General features: G+C 47.9%; 3 protein-coding genes across 3 annotated transcripts; 1 reads left to right on the top strand and 2 right to left on the bottom strand.

Moving 5' to 3' along the window:
- Positions 1 to 4,503: 4,503 nt before the first annotated feature.
- On the bottom strand, positions 4,504 to 5,452 carry LOC128731987 (uncharacterized). The gene has a single exon (XM_053825147.1). It carries the CDS (start codon positions 5,416 to 5,418, stop codon positions 4,639 to 4,641), a length of 780 nt encoding a protein of 259 aa, XP_053681122.1. The 5' UTR covers positions 5,419 to 5,452; the 3' UTR covers positions 4,504 to 4,638.
- A 907-nt stretch (positions 5,453 to 6,359) lies between these two features.
- On the bottom strand, positions 6,360 to 26,079 carry LOC128721374 (nuclear protein localization protein 4 homolog). The gene is made up of 9 exons (XM_053815120.1): positions 26,019 to 26,079; positions 25,590 to 25,736; positions 25,414 to 25,515; positions 25,158 to 25,348; positions 24,366 to 25,093; positions 24,143 to 24,303; positions 6,836 to 7,069; positions 6,576 to 6,763; positions 6,360 to 6,489 (listed from the first exon to the last, which is right to left on the bottom strand). Exons 1-9 carry the CDS (start codon positions 26,037 to 26,039, stop codon positions 6,360 to 6,362), a joined length of 1,902 nt encoding a protein of 633 aa, XP_053671095.1. The 5' UTR covers positions 26,040 to 26,079.
- Positions 16,281 to 18,905, top strand: LOC128721373 (keratin, type I cytoskeletal 10). The gene has a single exon (XM_053815119.1). It carries the CDS (start codon positions 16,281 to 16,283, stop codon positions 18,903 to 18,905), a length of 2,625 nt encoding a protein of 874 aa, XP_053671094.1.
- Positions 26,080 to 26,455: the final 376 nt, after the last annotated feature.

Genomic DNA, 26,455 nt, shown 5'->3' with positions numbered 1-26,455 from the left:
CCCCCAAACGTTGCACTTGCAAAAAAAAACCAACCACGTGGTTCAGCACAGCATCACTTACCGGTGGAACAATAAATTTAATATATATAAAAGCTTAAAAACCTCCACCAGGTGCAACTGACGGCAATCAAGGGTGAATTGGAACTGCAGCAAAATGTTGCACGCCTCCGCACGGTGGAGACTGATTATCGGTGGATTCGCAACCAAACCGGCAACACGCGATACGATATCGGATGGTTGCACCGGGTTGGTGACAAAAAAATCCCCGCCAGGTTTGTCGACGCGTTCGCAGATTAGATGTTGCCAGAAAGAGGCGAAAACAAAAAAAAAGAAGAAGACACGACACTTGCGTCTCCTCACGTACTCCAAAATGGGTACGGTCCCGGAACCTTCTCAGCTGGTTTACTTACGACACACGGGATGAGAAGCGATGAGTAACCGTCGATTTGTTGGACAAATGCAATTTCAAAGCTCGTTCGGTGGTAAAAAAAAGGGCCCGCTGCAACGATGAGGCGTCAAATGCAAACTTACACTGACTTACGTTGTCGTCGCCTACTTTCTGCTCTTGTACTGGCCGGAAGAAAGTCACCGGTTGCTTTTCGGGGCTTTGAATTTTTAAAACCCCAACCATACATCGTTCTAAAAACCGCGCGCTTGGCTCCGTTCACTTACCTTTTGTGCGGTTGGGTTACACAAAATTCGAACTAACGCAGCAAAGCCGTTTCCGAGAGGACCAACTACTGGTGACGATATCCGAACAGCGACTGACGCGCCTTCGAACGGATGGAAAAACTCCACATACTTTTGGGCTGGCTCCCCTTTCCATGGCCCTGCATTACTTTGCCTGGCCGTTAAGTTTGCCTGACCTTTCGCCGTCCTTAGGGCGCCCCCGGAAGGCTAGCATCTCGCGCCAACCGGCGGCACGCGGCGAAGACAAACGAAATACGCCAGCCAGCCGCAATCAGCTGATGCCGCTCGGCAGAACCCGGTGGCAGGTCCTGTTGAAGGGCGGCTGAAGGTCGCGAAGGAAAAACTGGGCCAAACGAACCGGCGAGCTCGTGCTGATCCTTTCAGCCGCCGCATGGTGGTGTTGGGCAGCGTTGCAAACGACGAGAATGGGAAAAATTTGGCCAATAATAAAACAAGCTTTTATGTGTGACAAAAAAAAAAAGAAACAATTTATTTGGTGCAAAAGGGGTCCACAGTCCGAAAGCGTTTGGTTTTCTGATACAAACTCGCACCATTCCGGATGCGGCGATACTGTGGGGCAGACGGTAGCAGTAGAGCAGGTGAACGCATTAAAATAAACAAAATAAAACAGCATCATTCTATTTAATCTATCCACTTTCGCTTATCGCAAATGCACGATGCCCGTAACCAGCCGCCAGCGTTATCAGTGGTGATGGGGGTTTTGTTTATAAATGTTGTGCTTTTTGCTTCACGCGAAGGAAATAGGCTCGGGCCTACTGGAAGTGCATCGGTTTGAGAGATAAAAATTGATTTCAATCTATCATGCCGGGTAATCTTGAATTTTGGTTATCTCATCGATCAATATACTGCGCTACTGAGAGACAACATTCAAGCATTTATGTTGGAGAATCTGCCCTCAAAAGAGCTTATCTTGTTTGATATATATATTGTAACATTTAATACGATAATATTACTTTATTTTATTATATTGCTTTACGATATTATTTACTAATTTTTTTTATACGACATACATATAAGTCGGTACAACTGATTAGCGAGTTTGGCCTGCGAAAAATCGTGTGATTTCGGATGTGAGCCTTCGGAACTTATTCCTGGATTTTTTGGCTGTAGTATTACCGATCTACATCTCAAATACATATTTTATGCTCCCAGCATAGGTGAACTTTAGGACGACTGTTACAATGCAATTGTGGTGGCACCTAATGGCCATCATCAGCGAAAGCAATGTAATAGAATATCTCTGAAATTCAAACAACCATAATGTAGCTGCCCTGAACAAACAGTGTCAGGATATGGACGGCCAATTGACAATCGACTATGAATGGCAAACTATATACCCAACCATCAAAACTGAGCTGCGAAACCAGAACGATTTTCCGACGACGTCGACGAGATTTCTTGCAAGCTTTTTTTTTTGTATGTAAATCAGCAAAATAGAGCTAAAATAAATAGGCTTTTCTGACGTTGTCAATTGGTATTTGTTGTTGATCTCAACCTAAAAAGTGGAGTTTTCTTTTCTTATAATATCCTGATATCTAGAGATGCAGAATTTAGCAGGTTTTTCCGCCGTTGTTTATTTAATATAGGAGGAGCCAGATCCATAAAGAAAGTCCGGCGATGGCATTGGAAAAAAGCTTCTTATTTTTCACAATTTTGCTACTTTAAATACCAGGATATTATGTAAAAAAGAGCTGAACTAATCGAATTCCAACACAGATAACGTCGTCGATACCGGAAAAACCTCCTTGTCCGGCCCATTATAACAGCTTCAGAAACCAGGCCTTTTTCATGCAAAGGTCTTTCTTGACTTTTCCTCTTCTTAGTTATTTGGGTCTCCCTTCTGGATGAATTTTTTTTTTATTTTTCCAAAAATCACGACATAAACCAGCAACATTAACCCTTGCAAACCGTCACCAAGCTCTATAATAGTGCCAGGCCAGCCTCTTCGTTCGCTACTTTTTATCCACTCACTCAGGAAATCACGTCTTCAACAGCACCAGAACAAAAAGATCTCGTCGCGATGCCGCTAAACGCGAGATTTTTCGACGTCGGATTTTGCTACCAAAAACGGCGAATGATAACAGGAGAACATGAGTCAAGGAGGCTGCTCTAGCTGGTACCCGCTTGTAAGAGATCTCGTTTGCCACTTGAGGGGTATTTCGAATGATGTTCGTATCTTCCTTCTCGCTTGCACGCATCTGCTTAGCTTGATTACTAGCTCTCTCTAGCATTATCAGTCAATATCGTCGATCGCACCGGCTCGTGATAATCCGCATCCTATCTCTTTTTTGCAATTGATTCTATTATTCTACGCGCACACCATGGCGGCGGAATCGATCTTTGTGGCCAAAAGTCGAGTGATTATAATTGGGCTTACGCTATTCTAACGCATTGATAATACGTTTTGGATGCAAAACATAGAAGAAAACTGTGTGTGGTATATTTTGTAGATGTAATTCAATGTTTTCCATGCAATTGAGTATTTTTATTTTATTAAACCATGTGAAATTAAAGCGATGAATACAAACGGTGTCGGCCCAGCACGCATTACCTCATAGTGCAGCGATGATCGATTGCACCAATCGCGTTGCTCGCCCAGGACGAGAGAAAGCGCGTTTCGTTCGTTCTTGTTCTAACGTACGATATCTTAGCAGTTTTAATTGCAATCGAAATACATTTCAACGTCAGTGGCAAATGTGCCCTCGTGGTGGATAGTTAACGCGCGCTTGACTATTCCGTAAATATTCTAAAAAGCCCCCTCAAATGGAGTGATTTTGCCGGCTTTCGCCCACGATAGTACCAAGAGATCATGCCACAAGGAGGCTGCACACGTTCGATCTAATCGAAGATAGGGTTGTCTCGCTCCCACATCAACAAGATGATAACCATCCATACACTGATAAACCGATCGGCTATGATACTTCCCCTCCATGTTCGAACATTTTAATTGGGTGGTAGAGCTTATCCTCCAATGGTCGTTTTAGGTCAATAGACAATGGCCAAAAAATCCAATACTATTGAATTTACTAATGCAACCGCAGAACCGATGGTTACCGGCAAAGGTATCCTCTTTTTCTCATGCGACCCTGTTACAAATCTCAACAATTTTAGCACGCATCGTTCCTTTTTATTCGCAAGCGCTGCAAATATCTTTTGACATCCTTTCCAAACCAAATTGCATGCGATGTTGTATTCAAACATGAGTTAGATTTACCATATCATCAGCAACCGTTGAACCATCATTAAAAGAAGTTTCGTTCTCGATAAAAGCAACAGTCTAAGAGTCCTGACTTTTTTTAGTTATATATTCCTACACTACAATGAAACAAAATCAATCGACTAGTTACAGATTAGATTGGAAAAAAGTGGAAGTGGAAAAAAGATTACACATTAAAGGGGTATTTAGAACAGATTGGTATCTGAAGGAGTGCTTAGGAAATGTAAAAGATATAACATATTATATTGTATCGTAGCAATCACGAATGAACGGTGTTTTGATAAAAATAAATAAATAATTATATAAAATATTAAGTATTCTAGAAGCACTTTCAATAATTTTTTACCAGTTGTTGTGGATCGAACATCTTTATTGATCGAAAACCGAAAAGAACTGCTTTTTTCGCATGATTATCTGGAATTTGGAGCAGCAGATATGGGGCAAAATAAAGAGAATCTTTAAACGTTGCCAACAGGATTTCGTTCTGGATTATAAACGCTAAAGAATAGCTTCCTTCCTAAGATATAGTGATATCTTGTACTCAATGGGCTTCGCAAACAAAAAAGATCTATTCGTTGGCGTCGTCTGATTCTTTATTTATAAATCCGAAACACGTTCGAAAAACGCGGAAATTAGTTGAAACTTTCGTATATTGTATCGTACTACTTCCAAGCGAACTTGATCACCGAAACTGGGGCGCCATTCGTTTATCACGCTGCCCTTCTTGACAACTTATCGAAGCGCTGCACAAAATCTCCATTTTTAACCATCTCGTAGCCCTGCTTTCCGTTCTCGAACAGCAGCAGCGGATCCGCCAAATGGACCGTGTATTTGTCCTCATCCAGTTGGGTTTGTTCCTGCTCGTTACGTTTGCCGCTCCTTGCGTACGCGTCGATGACATTCACGAACAGATCCATCAGTTCCTCTACGCTTCGGTGATCATCCGGCTCGAGTACCTCCCGGAAGTCAACACTCGCCAGCTTGCCCAGGTTATCCGACTGCAACCTGTCTATCTCGCCCCCAACGCCATGCCACACGTTCACCTTTCTATCAACGTTTTGTGTGTGGCCGAGAAAGGTGCTTAGTGCCCGGTACAGCGCTGCATCCTTAGCATTCAACCTACTATCGATGGCTCCCACACGAATAATGTGCGCCGCGTGGATGGCCTGGCCCAGGCCGCTGGATTGATCTTGCACCTTGGAAGCACCACCGGTCACTAGCTCTGTGCGTGGGATGCCAGTTTTCTCGGAGATCGCTTGCAAAATGCCACCGAACTTGAAGTAGCGCGTCATCCGGTGCGCGATGTGATTGTCCGAATCGCGCACACGCTTAGCGAACTTTTCACGGGACTCATGCTTTCCCTCGGAAAATGTACTCGAACCATCGTCGGACACCACCTCCGTTTTCTTCCTTCCACAAGACACCGAACCGATAGCAACGCACGCGAGCCACACGAGTACCGAAAGCCGTACCGTCGCCGAAAACTTCATTTCGTGCTGCAAGCTAAGAGGACTGGTGAGTCTTCTAAACCGGCTAACAGCGAATTGATGCTGCGAGGGAAAGGCGCATGCTTTTTATACACAACCGCCGGCATCTAGCGATTGAGAGGTTATCAGGATGTTTGTGGCGGGTTTTGTAGAACATAAGGTTGGCAGAATGTAGACGGAATTTCCACCTGCATCAACAAACGCGTTGATAGGTACAAACAATGTTATAATTACTACAGATAAGCAACAAGACGAACAAGAAGTGAATCGCTGATAAAAATTCCATCTCGAATGCTGGCGTCATCATTTGTGCGACAAGCTTTCGCAAGCATAATACTCGTAAAATAAGCATATACGAGATGGCCTCTATTTGCCTACTATCTACTATCGGTACTTATTCATTTATTTGCCGCTTATTTTGCCTTTTACGTCCATTCCAAACGATCCGAACACCGGCCCCCGGACAAACATTCGTAATCAGATGCTGTTGAATAAATAGTTTAATCGACACTTCCCCCTACGCGAAACCCGCTTTTTTTCCAGGCGTTGCGGCAACCCTTCAAAGAAGCACACTCAATTTCGAGCCAAACCCCCCTGACGATCTACCGACGGTCATGTCCTTGGGTAAAAGGGTTTCTTTGCCTGTTTTATTTGCTATGCTTTAAACTAAAAAAAAATTCCCCCAGTTTATAGCTAGTAGCTGGTACGCTGCATAAAGATGTTTGCCTCCGAAAGCACCTATGCTGATGAAGTGCATTCGCTCCCGGTTGTCCTTTCGCTCGCGCCTTTCGACGAGCTGCCCCTTTCTTTCCGTGAACTGCTTTCGGCGGCTCGGCTAGGCTCGGCCTGCCTGTCACAATTCACTGTGTGGATCTAAAACAAAGAGTCGTCGAATGATAAAGGGGTTCAAATTTGCTGGCCTTAGCCTGGCTTGCGGGGTTATCTCACCTAGGCAAACTGCACATCTCGCACGTCGGCATGTTGCGGTTGTTGATGAACGTACAGAACGCGCAAATCCAGTTCTGATCGGTCTCGCCACTCGGCACAAACTCGACATCGTTACTCATTCTGGAGCTAGGCCGAAAACAATGGAAAACAGTTTTATAATGAACCATCTACAGGGTGTGTGCACCACCGGCCGGTCTACAATCGATACTCACTCATCCCGGTTCGAGCTGGCTGCGATCAGCTCCTCGAGCGTTTTCCACACCTCTCGGGATTTCCACTCGTTTGCCTTCATCTTGTCCTTAGCCCGGACCGCTTCCAGCAGTGGACCGAGCTGAGATTTCATCGGCAGCATATCCTCCATGTGGTACAGATACAACAGCAAGTGAAAATCGGACACGACCTACGGCAGGGCCCAAAAACACTCATTAGCGAAACGAACGAACGACAGGCAGCAGCGTGGCATCATACGTACATCCAGGAACGGCAGCGAGCGCGATTTATCCAGATAGTCCGCGAGGGTCGAAAAATCCTGTATGTGCCCGTCGATCATCCTGTTCTCGACCGGAAAGTACTGCTTGGCGTCCTTCCGCTCGTGGAAGGTGTACAGCGGAACGAGTGGAGTCGAAGCCGGCACATCCACCAGCAGATACTCCACCGGTAGTGGTCGTCCCAGACGCTGCACTTCATTTCCGTATACGTCCTTTTCCTGCACAAATTGATCAGTAAACGAAAACAAGGATGGGAAAGTTTAATCAACCAGCTTCAATTAATCTTATCAATTCAGCTTTCAACGCAATGAAACGATCAGTGCCACAGGCCACCATATCAACTACTGCTTTTGCCTTCGAGCCCGATTTTTTTTTCATTTCAAAAGCACTACTGATGCTTTTCGCAATATGACGAACAAAGCTTAACGTTCCTTTAAGGAAGATGCTTTAATGAGGCAGTTGATACTTATGACATGGAACCACTATACAACGAGACAATAAAATTCATAACGATAGACTTCAATTTAGAATGGTGATGGTCTGCGGTATATCCTATCTCCTGCACCCACCAGTTACATGGTTGCACGATGCTTCTGACAGTTACAATCCGCACATTCAATTCTCTACATTGACAGCCACTGACGATCGCGAGCAGTTCGATTTACGAACGACAGTACCACATGACGATCACGTGAGTGTCGTGATCACGTCTCGCCATACTCTTTCTATCACCGGTGCTGGTCGGGCGACAACACACGCATAAAAACCCCGGGTCAGTTCACAGAGCACAACCTCACTAGGTGCCGGCCGGTGCTTCTAGTTCCAACACTCCGATCTCACGTTCGTGTTAGAGCGCGATGACGTTGATGATAAGACGCGGACGGGCAATTAGGTTTGGGTTGGGCGTTTGAAGTTAGGCAGGCGGAACGGACAAGGGACGCACTTGCGAAAATTACCAGCTGTTCGACCGCGGAAGTATGCGCAGTTGCACACACACACATGAGATTCCGTGCCGGTGCTGGCGCCTGATTGCGGCGTAATTTGCATTTGAGTTCGAATCGCTCCCCACAGCGCGCAACTGAGCTAGCGCCACGGATGTGTATTGGTTGCGGTACAATCGATACGGTGATGACGGTTTGTGCAATCACCATTTGCCGACGGGTGGTAAAATGAGCTTCCCAAACAGCTGCAGTAGTGCCTGCTCCCAGTGGAGTTGTGTGATCGCACGTTTTTCAACCACAGCGAGCACACTTTGACCGGCTACCGATACCAACAAGGCGCCATGTGGAGCGGAGACGGCCACTAAGTGTCACCGATCGATTGTGAGCCGACACTACTCAGCGTAGTAGTTGCTGTGGGAAGCTCAACCAAACGTAGTAGTGCTGTGGTTGTGGGATGAACGCGAGTACCTCATCACACAGATGAACCACCTGACTCTCTGGCTGGCGGGAACACGTCAACTCGAGGCCACCTTTTTCGAGAGTGATGCGATCTATCCTCCGCCACCGATATTCTTTTTTGATTGTTTTTTTGTTCACCGCTTCGTTTGTGTTCCTACATTTAATTACCGCAGCTACCCAGCGTCACGTCACGAACAAACTACGGTACAACAGGCGACAACAATAAAAGGGGAGCAAAAAAAACAAGTCCACCTCCACCAGCAGCGAAACGAAAAAGCTCTCTCAATCGTGCGTCATTCGAGCAGATTTTTGAGTGGCTTGTTTTTTTCTTCTGTCGGCTTTCGAAGCACACTAAAGCCAAACCGCGGACGACGTGTACACAACACTAGCGCGTGCACAGGAAAGAAAACACGGGGGAACAACGGAACGGCATGAAAAAAAAAGGACACGACGTCACATGCAAACGTTTGCTTGCAGACGTCTCAGCGGTCTCTCTTGCCAGCCAGTACGTGAAGTAATATCTTCCCTCTGGGGGTGGTGGGCGAGTGCTTTGCTCTTCGATTCCTGGTGTAGAACTTGCTTTATTCGACACCACATCATGATCGAAAGGGGCAACAAAAACCGGTGGTACCGTTGATTGATTTCGCATGAACACGCGCTCTTCAACTTCCAATTGGCCACCGGAAAAAAAAGCCGTTCAATCGCCGGTCCCGGGTTTCCCTAATCGCGTGGAGCAAAACTTCACGAATCGATAATCGATCTTCGAGCGTTTGTGTGACTCCCATTGGTATAAACATCCTCACAGCAGACCGGACTGGAAGCATAAGCGCAGCATAAAATAACTGTAGCCTCGGGGAGTTGCGTCGTTTCAGCGCAGTGGAGATTGTACTTCCCGTGACGCTGCACTCATGCTACGGGGAGGGGTTGAATTCACCCACCGGTCGGCAAAAACACCAACGATCCGCATAATGAGTGTGAGCGGATCCTTCATCCTGACCGCCACCAAGCGCGCCTCCGCCATATCTCGAACTGCCAAGTGAAAACAAAAGTGAAACTCATTTCCGGGACCAGAAGTCTGTGGAAAAAGGAGGCAACGACGCGAAGGAAATGCGCGTTCTCACGACTCTGCTGGCTGACCGAGTTTTCCGCCCATTCTCTCACGCGCTCTCTCTCTCTCTCTCTCTCTCTCTCTCTCTCTCTCGGTCTCTCTTTCGCCATTTGCCGCTCACACAAGAGCGGGTCACTCGCGAGAGTGTTGAGTGGGAAGCAGAAACAAAAAAAAAACTAGCAAAAATACGCATTAGCTTTGAGACCACCCCAAAACAACACAAAACACAGCCGGAGGGGTTTGTGCAGTTGGTGCGCGCGTTTAGTCGCGCTGTTCCACCAGCCAGTGTGTGGCGTGCAAGTTCACGGACGTAGCCACGAAGGCACCAACCGCCAAGCGTTAGGGAGCAAAAGGGCTTGGTAGGGGAGAGAGAGAGAGAGAGGCCCATTTTGTACAGAGTGCAGAATCCAGTGCAAAACTGCCTACGAAATCCCACTGCTCTGGGCTGCTAGTGCACAAGGCTGCCCGTGGTGGTGGTACACGAATTACGTTTACACAGGTTTACACACGTTTACACTACCCATTGCGACGCGGTGTGTGTCACGTTCGTTCGAAGCGAGAGCAAAATCGAGGTGCAAAACGAAAAAACGAAAAACAAAAACGACACAACAAATCAATCCCCATCCGTACATACGCGGTACGTGGGGTTAGCTTTTTTTTTCGTTTCGGGAGGGCGAACGAAAAAAAATTGCGTTTCAAAGTGACGAGGATGTAAAGAAGTACCAGCAGCAGCAGCAGCAGCAGCACGAAGGGACACTATAATGTGAAGTGGTTACGTGGATGCAAAACGTGAGGGCAAAAAAAACACATCCTCCACACATACACCACGATAGTTCCGGCTAGCGCGCCTAGACGGTTCCGCCGATCGATTTGGCAAAAGCAAACAATTCTAGTGTTGGAAGAGCGTAACAAAGCAGGCGCAAAAACAAAAAATAAATAAATAAAACCCGCTACACCGGAGGGTGGCCACTGAAGTAATTCGAGTTCGTTTCGCACCGTCATCACCGTAATTATCGTGCCACGGGTCGACCATCGCAACGGGACGCGCGATAGTCGCGCGAAAACTGGCGGCATTTTGCGACAAACAACAACAAGAGGAATAAAGAACACAAAAAAGATGAACCTCTAACCCGGTTGCTTGGATGTTTGCATCGTGAACGACCAGCCGCCTCCATTCGGTTCAGCGATTGGGAAAATGCAGTGAGCAACAGTAAGACCCCTGTAAATTTGTATGTCTGCGTGCGTGCGTGTGTATGTGTGTGCGTGTTTGTATGTGCACGTGTGCGTAGAGGGAATGGGAACCGACGAAGCACGAGGACGACGAACTTTCGCGCACATGCTTTGACGACAGCAACGAAACACCATGCGCCTCCATGCGGTTAACGCACTGGCACAAATTGGCGCTTTGTATTCAAAACAATTCCGTTTATCTGCCATCGCGTGGCACATTGTGTGTCGGTTGGTCTTTGGTTGGTCCACCGTAGGGCGGCTGTGCACCCTTTTGTTGGTCCCTTCAATTTCCGTTCGAGAAGTGCGTTCAATGAGCCGCGAGGCAAAGGTAAAAAAAGCTCAAGCCTCTAAGCAGCCCGGGATGGATTATTTTCATCGGATTGTTAAACCACGCTCATGAATATGCTACCGGATTAAGGATCGAGGGACGCGCGTGTCCTTAATGCCTTTCGTGGGGAACCCAATGGGTGGGCTACATTTTTTTTCTCGAGTCAACAAACAAAAAAAAACCACCTTCTTCCTGAGTATTGCATCATTCGAGGCTCGGTCGGGGAAGCAAAAAGTTCGCCCGAGCCGCCAGCACTTGACCGGCATCCTGCTTTAGGGCAGGTCCGATTACGGCTTAGGCCAATGGCGCATCCACAATTTGGCCTCCTCCCCGACCGGAACGAAACGGAGTGCGGATTTCCACCAATTCGGTCGGTCATTTACCCAGCGGGTACTTTTAGCCCGCGCAACCGTCGTTACGTAAAGCGTACCAGGCCTGGTTGAGGATGGTTTTTCCTTTTTTTTGGCGAGCAACGAAAGAACGAAAAAAAAAACAGAAACAGCGCCATTCTGGACGGGCTCAAACACAATCAGCAAACGCCAAACGCTGGCAGCAGACCGCTCGTGACAGTTGGGTGGCGATTCGCGCGCGTATACTTGTGTTTGTTTTTCCACCCATCGGCGGCGACGTCGGACGGTGGACGGCGCGTGGAATGGGAACGGAAACGGGAACGGTGGCAGAGCATGGCCAAGAAACGTGAGGCGTGCAAATGTTCCCAGCGCAAGATTATTATTGCCCCTGCCACGGCACAACACCAGATCACAAGGTCACGGTCAACGGTGTGTGGTAAACCAGCGAGAGAGAGAGAGAGAGAAAGAGAGAGCGTGCGAGAACGAGTGTCACATACACACACACACGAGAGACCGCTCTTTCTCTCTTAATTGGTACCTGAGTGAGAAGAAATTTTTCACTCACTGAGTGACTGAGAGAACTCACTCTCTGAGATCTCTAAAGGGTGATAGCGTTCCCGGGGATCCACCTGTGCTTCACAGCAGCCGTGTTTGGTCCACGAGTTTGGGTGAGTGGCTGTGGGAAATTGTAAATAATGGCGTGAGAACCAGCCCCAACAGTGCAGGAGTTAGTCCGTCAGATTCGTTGCGGCCAGCGGCGTAATAATCCTTCTCCGATGACACCGGATGTACCCGGAACAAAGCGACGGGAAATGAAGAAAATTCGAGAGCCAAATGTTGAGAGCGTATGTATGTGTGTGAGAGAAACAGAGAGAGAGAGAGAGAGCCAGAGAACAGCAAAGAATCGTAACCGCGTGGCGTAACTGGCATTGAAGGAAAAGGTAAACAACAACACCGGGGAAAAAGCGAGCTTTTCCTTTCCCGCTTAAGATTTGCAATTCGCACACCGTCTGGTTGGCGTGTGAAAGGGATTAAGTGAAATTGATGATGTTTCCTCTAGAACCATCAATATTTATCCCTTTTTTTACCACTAGCGGTACCGTAGCCGACTTTGACGTGTCGCCTGAAGCCTGATTCGAGTAACGACTCTGTCGATTGAACTGCTCGAATCGAGCAGTCCACCGCCACCTGTCGGCGTAGGGGCCACAAATCACAAGCCCAAACACCTCGCGTTCGAGCTGACGTCCGTCGTGTTGTCAGATGGCGCAACATTTCACCGCCCCGTTCATTTTCCACACCGTTTTTCGGCACTCATTTTCCACGCACGCACCGATCGTGAGTGCTGTTTTCGGTGAGAGAGCGATGATGTTTTCTCTGGGCGCTCTCTCGCGTTCTCTCTCTCGATCTCATTGGTAGGAAAACTCAACCTCGTTGATGATCCAGCTCGCTTCCATCTGACGAAGTGGGGAGCCTACTCGCTCTGGATAGTTCGAGACACGAGTCTCCGGTACCTGGTATGGCGCAGTGTGGGTCAGTCGAACAGCATGTCCACAGCGAAAAGGACAACAACGGCCGACAGCGACTACCACACAGCGACACAGCACAACACAGCACGACCGAGCGTGACGGGTTCGGAGAAAAGCGGGGGAAAAACACCCGTCGTATGATCAGTGACCCCCACAGTCGCGGGTCCTTCTTCCAACGCTAAACGCTAAGGACGCAAACATTGCCTTCAAACGCCAACGTTGCGCGCGTGTGTGTACGTGTGTACGCGTGTAGGTGCGTACGTGTGCGTCAAACTGTGTGAAAATGGTGCCCCAGCTCCAATAGACGGTCATCGCCGAAGCATCGAAGCAGACCGAGCCTAAAAAAGCTAGGTGAGGGCCTCCCAACCAAAAAAAAAAGGGACTTGAAAATCACGCACCCATCGATGTGCCCACGTGCGTGAGGGTATGTGTGCGTGTGTATGTGTGGGTGCGTGTGCACGCGAGATTTGGTGATGTATCAGCGTTCCCGCAAGGCGAAAAAGAAGCCCTTGCAAATCCGTTGCGTGAAACGTGCGTATAGCGTATAAGTATGTCCTTCTGTGGGAGGCCAGATCCTTTCGCTGACACGTGTGTCCGTGTGTGTGTGCGTGCGTGCGTGCGTGTGTGTCGTGAGGGATGCAGGGTCGCTTGAGCCCTTCCGGTTGCGATCCGGTCGATGGATGGTCGGGTACCACATTCAATCAATTTTTGATCACTCTCTCGCCCTCTCTGTCTGTCGTTCTCTTGCCTTTCCAAAACGGCCACCGATGGCAACCGGCCCAGCTGGCAGGATTTGCCCGGGAGCAGCCGACGACGGCATTGGCCGCAAGATAATACGCAATACATGCATGCACGCGCACACACACACACACACACACACACACACATGGGGGCCGTTCGAGGGTGTCCTGTGTGGCAGAGTGTCATTATTTTTCCGCTCAAACTCGCTGCCCCGCGCGCGCTGGTGGCCGCGAACGAACAACACCACGCGGGTGACGACAACGAGGAAAAACAAGACTCCCTCCCCTCCCCTCTCCCATCGCCCTCTTTCGACCACCCCCACATTCACCCTCTCTCTCACTCTCTCTCTCTTTATCGCTCACTCACTTTCTCTCTTCCACCTTGGGGGATGGGGGACAAGAGTAACGCACTCTCTCTCTCTCTCTCTCTCTCTCTCTCTCTCTCTCTCTCTCTCTTCTAGTCGTAGTCTAAATTTGGTACCGGATTTTTCCACCCACGGCACCACCCTCCAGTCCGGCACAGCTGTTGGCGGGTGGGTGTTTGCGTCCTAGGGGGACATGGGGGAAGAAGCGGATGGGGGGAAAGCGGGAGGCGAAACCGACACACGACACACAAAATGAAGCCGTGAAAATCGACCGAATTTATACGTCGAAGGATAATGAGCAGCAATGTGTGACAGAGAAAGGACGACAGCGTGTGTGTGTGAGTGTGAGAGAGAGAGATGGAGAGAGAGAGAGAGACGAAAAGGAGAGAGAATGAGAGCGAAGCAATCTCCCCAATCCTTGGTGATGGGGCCAAGGAAAAGAGAGATAGATAGCTATCGAGAGAGAGAGAGAGAGAGAGAGAGAAAGCGAAAGCAAGTAAGAGTGCGAGCGAAAGAGAATGTGCTTGCGTGTGGGGGGAGGGAAAACCCCGAAAAGGGGAGCACCACTGGACGGAGGCGGAGAGTTTTTCCCCAGGCCGCAGTAATACACGGCCGGGACGGGGAAAAACAAAAATCAACAGATACGTGCGTCATCGCATCGGAGTGTGTCTCGGTGGGAGGGGCGGACAGTGGGATGACGAATGGAGGAGGGGGGTGGGGGATGAGCCCCGTTTGCATCGGGGCCTGTCAGTTTGGCGAAGCGCGCCCTGTCGGCATTCCTTCGCTGCCGTGGACAGGAAGCAAACCGTGCGACCAATTCCATCGAAAAAATGGCTGTCGATGGCGTTGTTCGCCAACCGTAGCCAGTGGAAAGTGCGCCATTTGTGTGTGTTTGGTGTCACGGTGTGTTTTTCCATCTCCTCTCTCTCTCTCTCTCTCTCTCTCTCTCTCTCTCTCATTGCACTCTCTTGCGGTCGTCTCGAAACAGTACACCCGACGTCGTCGACGTCGACAACAGATAATCCGTCTTCTGCAACCCGTCGGGGTGGTCGGTTTAAAGAGTCCTGAGCACCTCAGAGTCTCGCGTGTCCTTGAGCCGAGGACGGCTGCGAGGTGCGTGCTTGCGTGCATGTGTGTGTGTGTGTATGTGTGTGTGCGTGTGTGAGGCTCTCGTGGCCGAGTCATTGCCCCTACGCCGTGTCCACAAAACCCCAACACAGCAGCGGGTTGTCGGCGTTGTCGTCGTTGCTGGCCATGCATCATCCAACCCAAACCCCCCCCCCGGTCAGGTGTTGTACCCGGGAAAATCGTGTTCGGCGGGACCCTTCTTTTTCGATCGAGTCAGGTTTTGCAGACCGCGATTTATGACCGCGAACGCGAAATATCTCTCGATATTGCGCCGATTGTGAGCGGCAGTCTGCTGCCGATGGCTGGACTCGTTCGCGATGACCTTCAAGGATTTTCGGGAGCTTGATTCGGAAGCAGATTCCGTCAGCTTCCCGTCCGTCGTGCGTTGTTGCGGATGTTGGGTTGTTTGATTCCGGAAACCAGGAACAAGTGAACAGGAATTGTGCAGGTTGGCGCTGCTTTCAAACCACCGAAACACGTCGCAAAAAGGCTCGAATCGATCGTGTTCGATTTCACCACCGCCAAAGGACATCCGGGGGGCATCGTGTTATACAGGCTTGGCTGCAATATGTTGCGGTCCGTTTTCGTTGGGAGAGAGACGGGCAACATTAGTACGCCACCGGAAACCCGGTTACACAAACACCCGCAAAGCGCGTGGGAAATTGTATTGAATTAGGACCAAACTAGCACCATTTCACTCGGTGGTGGCGGCTCTTGTGGCTAGTTGGTGGTGGCCATGGTTCCTCGTAATCGGCTCATTTTAGGGGGCAAATTCGTACGACGGCCGCAAGAGTGTCAATCGAATTACGTGCCTACACCCGCCGCAGGTGGGAGATTTTTCCCGAACGCCCAAAAGGGGAGGAGAGGATCATAATTTATGCCGAAACGATAATAATTTGTGCCACTTAGAGGTCACACACACGTGCCACGTGGAAAGGCACGAAAATGTTGAACCCAATCGTGTGCGCTCTTCTCTCGCTCGCTTACGTGCGTGTGTTCGTTGTAAGTTTACAAAACTCACCCTTCGGCGTGCGGAACAGCGGGAAGTGGTGGTTGGAGTGGCGACTGGAAGATGTGCAATTAAATTAAATTAAGCATCATGTTACACCACCCTCAAGTTGGGTTTTACAATATTCCGGGGCACACCACGCTGACGATGAGATGCTGTGTGTGTGTGTGTGTGTGTGTGTGTGTGTGTGGGTGGGTGTGTTTGGAAATTCAGCAAACTTATCAGCTTTTCCCTGCAGAGAGACGATGGATTTCACACCATTACCGTCGGAGCTGGAGGAGCTCATCCTGTGCAGCTGCTGCCATCTGCCGTTCAACGAGACGGACGCACTGCCGAAGCTGTTCTCCTGCCGGCACTACTTCTGCCTCAAGTGCGTCAACCAGGTGCTGCTGAAGGGCAACGAGCTGTACTGTGTGCACTGTTGGAAGCGCACCGAGCTGACCGGGCCCGACATGAAGCCGGAAGCGCTGCCGACGCACAACGCCATCCTGTACCTTTCGCAGAACCTGAGCATGATTTCGAGTGGCAGTGTGGCGGCAACAAGCAACAAAAAACCACCCGATAAGCCTCCTGCCGGTGGTGGTGGAGGCGATGGTGGTGGTTCGGTGGCCACTTCCAGCGCCAGCAATGGAGCCACACCGGTCGTAGCAGTGACCGCATCGATGGCAAGCCCGGGTAATGGAACTTCCGGGCAAGGACCGGTCAATGTGAGCGTGGGTGGTGGTGGTGGAGGTAGCAGCAACACCAGCAGTAGTAGCGTAGGAAGTGGGGTTAGTGTGGTGGCGACGTCGGGCAGTAGTGTTGGCGGAGGATCCTCGGTATCGTCGAACGGAGGAATCAGCGTACCGCCAGCGAATGGGACGACGACGGCGGGTGTGATCGGTAGTGGATCGGTGGTTGGCGGGGGCGGCATCGGTATTGCCGTCGGCGGTAATGGGGTGGGCGGTGGTGTCGGAATAGTGAGTGCCATCGGATCGGGCAAGTATCGAAGCAAGGGTGAAAATTGTCTCACACACGCCATGCCGAATGCACTTTGGTGCATGAAGTGCAGCACGGCTCTTTGTCGGGCGTGTGCAAGTGGGGATGAACATCGGCAGCATCCGGTGAAGACACAGGCGGAGGCTCGCGATCAGATACGGACGGACATTGCGACGGATCTGCTGTTGATGCAGAAATCGCTCGCCGAGCTGCAGCATTTCGTGTTTAAACAGCGTGATTTTCTGCTCAAGATTCTCGAGGCGTGCACCGCGCTTAAGACGCAGGTTGAGACGGAGCTGATCAATCATCTGCCCACGTTCGAGGTGGCTGAGATACGCAGCAATCTCACGAAGGCGAAGCTGTTCCTCGGCATGCTCGAACAGCAATCACCGACCGAGGCGTACAAGCTGTACGCGAATCTGCACATGGAGAAGCAACGCCTGCAGTCGAAGTACCAGGAGATGTACCTTCAGTGCAAGCTGGACGATCTCATCCAGCACTACGGAGTGCTGTTTGATTTCGAGCTGATCAAGCAGGCACTCTCGAACCTCAACACGATCGATCCGATCGCGCTTGGCAACGGTTCTGCGGGTGGATCGGGTTCGGTCAACGGACATCACAACTCGATCTTGCTGCTCGCTAACTACTGCATTTCGCAGCTGTACTCGCGCCACGTTCTCACCAGCAAGCATCATCCCTCGCAGCAGCAACAGCAGCAGCAGCAGCAGCAACAACAGCAACAACAACAACAACAGCAACAACAACAGCAGCAGCAGCTTCACCAGCAACAGCAGCAACATCTTCCATCCCAACTCGGTCCACTGGATGGTGTCTCGCTCGGTGGGCATCACTACGTACAGCATCAACAGTCCCCGAACCATGTGTCCGTCAACCACCTGCACCATCACGTCGCCCAACAGCTTCACCACCATCAGCAACACCATCAGCAGCAACAACAGCTCGGTGGTGGTTCTTACGCAAGCCAGCTACACGACATGGCATCGGCGATTCTGATCGCACCTCCACAGGATCGGATCGCACCCGGAAGTGGTCGGGTGACTGGCGATGGTGGCGGTGGCACCAGTTCAGCACGCACTTCCGGTTCCGGTTCGGGTTACCTCAGCGAGATCCTGAACGGTTCCGGTAGCTCGTCGGCGCTGCATCAACATGCCGCACTCCAGCAGCAACATTCCTCGCAGCTCGCATCACCCGGCGGGCTCATTTCGTCCTCGTCCTGCTCGAGCGTTGTTTCACTGGTGCCCGGTTCGTCCTCGTCCTCGGTCGTCGTAGGTGCCGGAAAAGGTGGCCAACAGTCGTCAAGCTCGGCTGCGGCAGCTGCAGCGGCCGCAGCAGCCGTTGCCGCCTCGCTACTCTGCAATCCCTCCGTACACGTGTACCCGATCTACTTCTTCAGCATCGAGATCAACGGGCAGCCATTTGGGCGCATCCTGATCGAGGTCCGCAACGACGTGGCACCCAAGATGGCGAAGAACTTTGGGGCTCTCTGCACCGGTGAGCTTGGATTCGGTTACAAGGGATGCAGCATCTTTCAGTGCTGGGAGAACGAGAGCATCATTACGGGCGACTTCGAGCTGAACAATGGACGTGGCGGTCGGTCCGTGTTCGAGGAAGGCTTCTTCATGCCCGACGACACCAAGATCCTGGCGATACGCGGTTCGGTTGGGATGCGGCGAAGCCAGAAGCGTCACGACAACATGGGCCTGGTTGGGTCGCAGTTCCGTATCATACTACGTGAGATGCGTGGCTTCACCGGGATCTTCGCGTTCGTCATCGAAGGACTAGAGCTGGTGGAAAAGATCAGTCAGGCCGGTGATTCAGCCGGAAAGCCACAAAGCACGGTGCTGATCGCCAACTGCGGCAAGTGGCAGTAGAAGCGTGTTGGGCCGCATTTTGTTGATTCTGATTTTTGTTACTTATATTCCACGTGGGCCAGCCAGCGAGCTGAAACGGTAGCAAGTGCGCGTGCGGACGAAGGGCCAAAGAGCAATGAAGAGTTGAAGGAATGTTTCTCGATCGGAAGTGGTTCGAACACCACCGTTTGTTACTAGTAGTAGCGCGTTGATAGGTTATTATTCGCTTCGGCTCTGCGATTATTTAGAACGACCGTAGGGACGACGGAACCAGCTGTATTTGTGTTTCCTCTCCTTTAGGTTGCCACCACTCGACAATTAGTGCCCTCTGTCGTGCTGTTGTTTAGCTCCTTTTCCGGTGCCACGTGCGCAAACGGCACCCCACTATGTTACACTAGCGAAAACACTAAAACACGCGGAGTAAACGGCAACGGACCAACAATTCGCAGGTTCCACATTTCGGTAGTGGCGGCTTCTACTAGACTGAAAAGCGGACGCACGGTAATAGGTAAGAGGCGGGATGGTAGTAGAAAAAAAATCACACACACACAAACTCGAACGGATTCGGAACGAATAGAGTGTAGCTTTTCTTTAGAGTAATGTGTAAAGGGGAATTATAATATCTGTGACCTCGATTTGACGATTTTTAACCACAGTACCACTTGGGGCAAGGGTTTATCGTTGCACTGTACCCGCAAAGCGAACATAAGTCTACCCAAACATATAAAAATATATAAATATATTTACATACGTACGAAGAGAACGAAGAGAACGCAAAGGCACACGGTAATATGCACTCGGGCTCACGCAAATGATCGACCTTCGCAAAACCGAAACCAAACGGTCCGGACAAACCCCCGAAATGGGCAGCGATGTAATGTCTACTAATTACTAGGCTTTATTTTAGACCCCGTTAAGACGATAAATTGCCCCGATAAAATAGTCCGATAATGCTCGACTGCAGAAGCGCAACACAAGAATGGGCACGGAATTCGACTACAATTCAACAATTCCACCGATGGACAGGGATACGATAAAAAAGAAGCAAGCTAAGCGAACGAATAACGACACATAAGATCTTCCTTTATGTGAGGGGTGGATACATGGAAGCGGAAGCTAAATCCTTTAACGAATGAAAGCAACGTATTTATGCATCGCTTGCCACAGCACTGACTTACACTCGATGCATCCGCATTTACACAAGCAGACACAAACACATCCCTCCCACACACATACACACTAGAGCATTAGTCGGTAGAGATGCAAGGACTATATAGTACGCTGGAAGCGAGTGACGAAAATCGATGCATATGCGTGATCGTCTTGCATACGATGCGTGCGATTGGAAAAACAAAACAAAAAGTGGCAGAGAGGGCGTAAACGTAAACAGTTTCATTTTAGCATTAGTACAAGCATGCAGACCCGCAACTGCTCTCACGCGCTATACGCGTTTTACAAATTTGCTATAACTCATCCTTAGATGGTACGCGATGCAACAGCAAATACAAACGAACAAAAGCGGCGTGAAGATGGAAAAACGAAAACAAAACACAAACGGTTAAAGTGAAAAGATACACAATAAACAATTAAACCAAATATGAAGCAAAGCGAGAAGAGATAAGCGAGTTACGCAAAACCCTGCACACCACAAAGAGGGTATGAATCATGAAAGTAAAGAAAGTACAATGAACTGTATTAACTGTTAAATGTTAGTGAAATCGTAAAACGTGTCACGCTAAGCGTATGATGATGTAGTAAACTGGTAGACTAAAGCAAGCGCAGAAGAACTAACGTCGAACGGGTGCGCGAAGGAGCGACAGTGAAGGTAGGATTAAACAAAACAAGCATAAGAGAACCAGCGCGGTAGTTTGTGGCTCGAGCGGTACGCGTATATTCGTGGGAGTGTTGTAAACAAAAATGCATATAGTTCTGCGCGGAACGAGATGCCAGAAACCGAGAGGAAACTATATTTTTAGTGTGCAGTAGAGCAAGAAGCAAACATGTGTGGACAAGATATATATATATATATATATATATACATATATGTGTTAGAAACTATTAATTTCGCGATCGTACGATGGCTACGTGGTAGCAAACTCTTCTCATAAACGGAGTCCCTTTTTCGATGAGTATAACACACCAAAAAAAAACAATCTATACCTATTCTGCTGGAAAGTAGAGCATTGCAATGCAAACACGCAGATAAGCAAGTGGGCACACATACTTTACCACACGACGTTACGATGGCAGTGCTCCGATAAGAATGCATGCCCCCATCATCATGTTGCCGCTTAGCATTTTGCGAGCAAAATTACACAAATCAAAAATATTTACCCATTTTCTCTCCCAACCCCCTCATATATATATATATATGCGTGTGTAGCAATGAGCATTATTTACACGTTACAGCTCGATATAGAACGACGCGAAACAATGCAAGCAAAAAAACAAAACAAACCCCTCCAACACTAAGACACAGCAGGATTCGTGAGCGATATTTGCAAGCCAATTGTTAGAAATATAATGTAGGTCAGAATGGAATGGAAGAGACTGAATGTTTTGGAAGAAACGTAAACAAACCTACCAAGGACAGGATGTAGCCGCAGTTAGAAAGCAAAGACGTATATAAACAGACAACCCAATCTATACACAACATAACCAACCAACCCAAAAGGAGCGTGCGAAAAAAAAACAAATGGAAACGATCTGTTAATAATCGAGTAGCTTAGTGCGACAACTTGCAAGAAAACAAAATCAAACACACGATAGCGGGAACACGAGTACCTATAATGGCACCGAGATACACTCTTGCACATTTATACAAGAAGCGAAACCAAATCCTTCCGGATCTGTGTGAAGCGGTGTTGGGATCGTATCAATGTTAGGGGAAAACTTAATGAGGCAACTAGCGGCGGACGGATGGGTTATATGTAACAAAACAGAATACACGTACGGTATATATATGTATGTATAACTATTTAAATTTCGATGCAAATCGGCTATATTGAACACGAGAGGAGACACATGCATGCGTTATGTTACTAGTAGTACAAACGACCGGCGAACGGCAACACGAAACGGCAAACAAAGAATGAATAGGGTTTTAACAACGCAACGTTAACAAATCGTGCAGCTTTTCAACATGTTTGTACACAGCAAGAAAGAGAAAGAGAGGGGAGAGAGAAGGAATTTGCGATACCTGAGACGTTATTATTTGAAGCCTACAATCGAACATGCGTGTATAAATACTTAAATTCGGCTTTAAAGCATTGAATTCGTGGTTCATTTTATTTTCAAACTGATGAAAATTTTGGTTGCATTTTATTTGCTGCAATTGGACGCGATCCAATGATATACTTTACTGTTTAAACATCAGTTTGGCTAAAGCTATCAGATCCAGTTTTATCAGGTTAGCTTTTCCACTTGAAATAGTTCATTGGAAAGGGACGGTACAACGCAATGTTTAGAAACGATTATGAATATATTTTCTAAACAGCAAAAAAAAAATACACCCAAATAGCATGGCAGAACAAAATTTCACCGCTCGTAGGTGTGTTGTAGGAAAAAAATAATGCTTCAAAAAAACGCACATTGGCAAACATTGTACTTGCATGAAGGAAAGAAAATTCTCAACGCAAAGGAAAAACGGTGAAAATGGAAGCAAAATCGATTGCGTTAAAGGCATGCTTTTTCCACACAGGCGTAGCGATTGCAACGACAATTGAATCTATTAACAGAACAAAGCAATAGAACATAGAAATGGATTGCAACTTAACGATCCCCTGTTATAATCCTTGTTATGTTGCATCCCGATAAATGGCAATAAGTGGATAAAAATTTGGAAAGAACATTTTCAAATATAAAATACCCTGTCAGTTCGCGAAGGATCGCTGCCCTCTCTAGAGCTTTTTTGTTAATAGATTGGATGCAGATGCGCGTTACAAATCGATTCGAAATGCTGCACCATACAGTGATAAACGAAAGTACAAGCCAACCACCGCTCGATACACTGGTGCACTAGTATATCGTCGTAGACAGAGACAAGCTTTTAGTTTCACGAACTTTGTCAACGGAATCGCAAAATGCAATCCCTACCAACCGAAGCAGACAGCTATTCAATAACGAGCTATTGCAAAACGGTGGCAAGATAGGGAAGGAAGCTGCATCATTTACTAACCGAACACATCTTGTGTTAACGAAGCAAAACGTATAAATTAACGCATTCAATATTACATCACACGAAAAAAAATGATAGCATAAACACGACGAAAGTTAAATCGGTAGGAGATATGTGAAGGCAAAGCGAAGGAAGCGGCATTTTACCTCGATAATAGAGCAACAATACCACGGGACAGGCATATGTGCTAGGAGCGTGCGAAAGCTTCGTTCGGTGTCGGCGGGAAACCTGGGCATAAATCGATTTTTATATGGATAAGGGAATACAACACAGTACAATCGACGTACGTGCTCTCGAGGCGGTTTAGAAGAGTATGCACTCCGAGTACGATGATTACGAGGCATACGACGGAAATGCGAAAGATACGGCGAGCGAAGATCGGATAATTTCTTTAACAAAACAAAAAACAAAATAAACGGATCAAAACCCTTCAACGGTAGAACGGCTAAAATAAACGGTTACACTAAGTGCTCTTGCGTTCGTTCTTTTTTTGTAAATATCCGAACAGAGAAACGATGCAAGATAATCGATATATCCAACCGAACCATTGAAAGACAAATGTTTTCATCGAACTAACTCAGTAAAGTTCGTTCTGATCTCATACCATTAAAATGCACTTCAACTTTTTGAACAGTTGCGAACGCTTTGGAATGGTTTCATATTTTCCAAAAGCTTATCGCTCGTTTCATGCGTTTTAAAGCTTTTTGACGAGAGGATACGACATATGAGTGGGAGCTATGAGAAACTTGTTTCACTGATGCTACCTCGTACCGCTACTTCGTACACCGCTACTTCGTAATCACCATACTTTTTCGCAAGCCGTAAAGTAATTGTTCACACGCCGTTTTGACTTTGTAATTTTCCTTGTTGAAAAATAATTTACCAACAAAAAAAGCATAATATAGCTATTGCGAAAACATACGTTGGGCATACTAAATCATCTCAAGTCACCAGTTTGACGTACCTAAGCTAAATCTCTGATTAAGAATTTCACTAGGTAGTAGCTCAAGACAGGTTTTTGTTGACTGCTAGCTTAACTGCTCATAATAGTGCACAAGTTCACATTGTATCATCCACTTACCTTGTAATAAACGTCCGGAACGTACTGCTTATCGGAAGACTCCCGAATGTATCCCAGCTCAGGCGCATCCTTGGTAGGAATAAGACAGCTGTCTCGCACCAAAGCCATGCATTGAGCTGATACGGCGTATCCTTCCATGTGCACTTGTTTTTTATCGTCACCTATGGACAATCAATCGTTAGCAAAAGAATGTCATATCGTTATAACAACTATCCATTCTTACCCGTAACACACACAGTCACAAACTTCGAGCCAAAGTAGCCATTCGAAGAGCTTTTGCAGCGGTTTGGATATTTGTTCTGCAAATGTCCGGCCAGTATGCACTCCTGCGCGGTGAGAAAATGCGTCTTAATGTTGCGCACGTGTTTCACTGTCCCACTGGCTAAGTTTTCACTTAACAAATCCGTAAAAATCCACCCCACACGCTGTAAACCTAGCGCTCTCGCTAGCTCGTCCACTTCGGCATCGTGAACATCCTCGAGCAGACGTATGGAATCCCGGTTGCTCTCCTGTGGTGGCTCGTATATAGCCGCAACACGTGCACGTATGCCGAGCGGGACGTCCGGATGGATCTCGTACATGCCGAACAAAAAGCCAATTCTCTGGTGCCCGGTTGTACGCCAGTAGTTGAGGAACCGCTCGACGATGCCCGTATTTTCGAACATCACGTTGTCCACGTGCCGGTACGGTTGCCGATTGAGTGTGATGGCCGATGGTTGGCATTTCGAGCAGATTCCTTTCGGCCACGGCGGATGATCCCGGCAGCCTGACTTGATCTTGCAGTTTAAGTCCTCGAATGCCACAAACTTTCCGCGAGTCATACCGGACGTTTGCTTCTTAAGAAAGGAGTGAAAGCTGTAATGCTTTATCTTTTGCTCCTTGAGGTAGTTTTCATCCCACGGCTCTAGTGGGGAACAATGCACACAACACCCATTCGAATTGTGGCGACAGCTAAAACATGACATGTGGAATAAAATAAATGTATCCATAGGATGAAAGTATAAGTATAACGTACTATTTCTCGTCGCGGTTTCGCTTAATACGCCCGTCCTGCTTGTATAGCTCTACGTCAACCGAATCTTCTGACATTTCTGTGGACGCAGGAGTTTTCGAACTGGTCGATGGCGTTGCCTCTCGACTGAATGTCGCATTGCTAAGCGAGGAACTGTGGCTTGATGCTAACGAATTCACTGATGCACTCCGTTCCTGTGGCAAAAATTTAAGACACCTCTAATTAACTATTCACCGTAAGACCCACAAATAAAACCTACTGTGCCCTTCGATGTCGAGGGTCCTTCTACTGGACGTAAATATAAAATATCACCATGTTTGAGACCAATATCTTTAACTTCTTGCGTAGCACTCGAGACAATCTGAAAATAGTGTAAAAATACACACGTAAGGCATGGACCACGTCAGAGTTCATGTAAGGGGCAACGGTCATCACCTCCTTTGTGTAATTTCTTTCGCGATACAATGCAAAATCGTGATCATTCACGGACGCTGCACGAGCCAATTCGTATACGGCTTTAATAGTGGCCGATGGTTCCGTTTCTATACGTTTAGTACCTTCAGCTGACTGGATTCGTAGCACCTGTAACAGAAGTAAGAAAGTTAATAGAGAACTAATCGGTTCATCGATGATTGAGGTTAGAGCTAGCGCGACGGGAAATGGTTTGACCGGTTACGGACAAATAATGTCCGATCGGCGTGGATTCTGTTAATTTTAGCCACTATTTGTGTCTGCTTATTGCAAGAAGCATTTGTCCAACGTGTGGTTTCATAAACATTTGATCTGTTCAACAAAACAACAACCAACATGACAAATCACTTTCAGAATACCGTCGCGATGCAAAAGCAGCTACAAGTTACTTACAATTTTACTTGACTTGGACATCGTGCCCAGTGCCGGTTACGTATGGCTTGAGGTGCCTAAATTATCTTATGCTAATTTTTAGCCAAAATCTATGACAATAACACTTGGAAGCCGAATTCCGGTTCACAAACTTTTGCTCAGAAAGATTACGATGTTGTTGCCACCAAATTATCAGAAATGTACGGGCTTGTCCATGAAGCGCCGTTTGACAGTTGATGACAAAACAGCTAATATTTTGACGTTCATTGGTGTAACCTGGTTGTCCGGATATTTATGTTCAAAGAGTGCAACTCACCACACACTTGTTTTGTGCATACGGTATACAACAAATGAAAATTTGAAATGACTAGCATAATAATTGCAAAAAGTAGCTTCATTGCTACTAACAAGCTTGTAAGTATTATCCAGCTAATTGTATCAAGTGGCTCCCAAAGCGG

The sequence above is a fragment of the Anopheles nili genome, chromosome 2, assembly GCF_943737925.1.
Source record: "Anopheles nili chromosome 2, idAnoNiliSN_F5_01, whole genome shotgun sequence".
Classification (NCBI taxonomy): Eukaryota; Metazoa; Arthropoda; class Insecta; order Diptera; family Culicidae; genus Anopheles; species Anopheles nili.
This window is presented reverse-complemented; position numbering and strand designations above follow the sequence as displayed.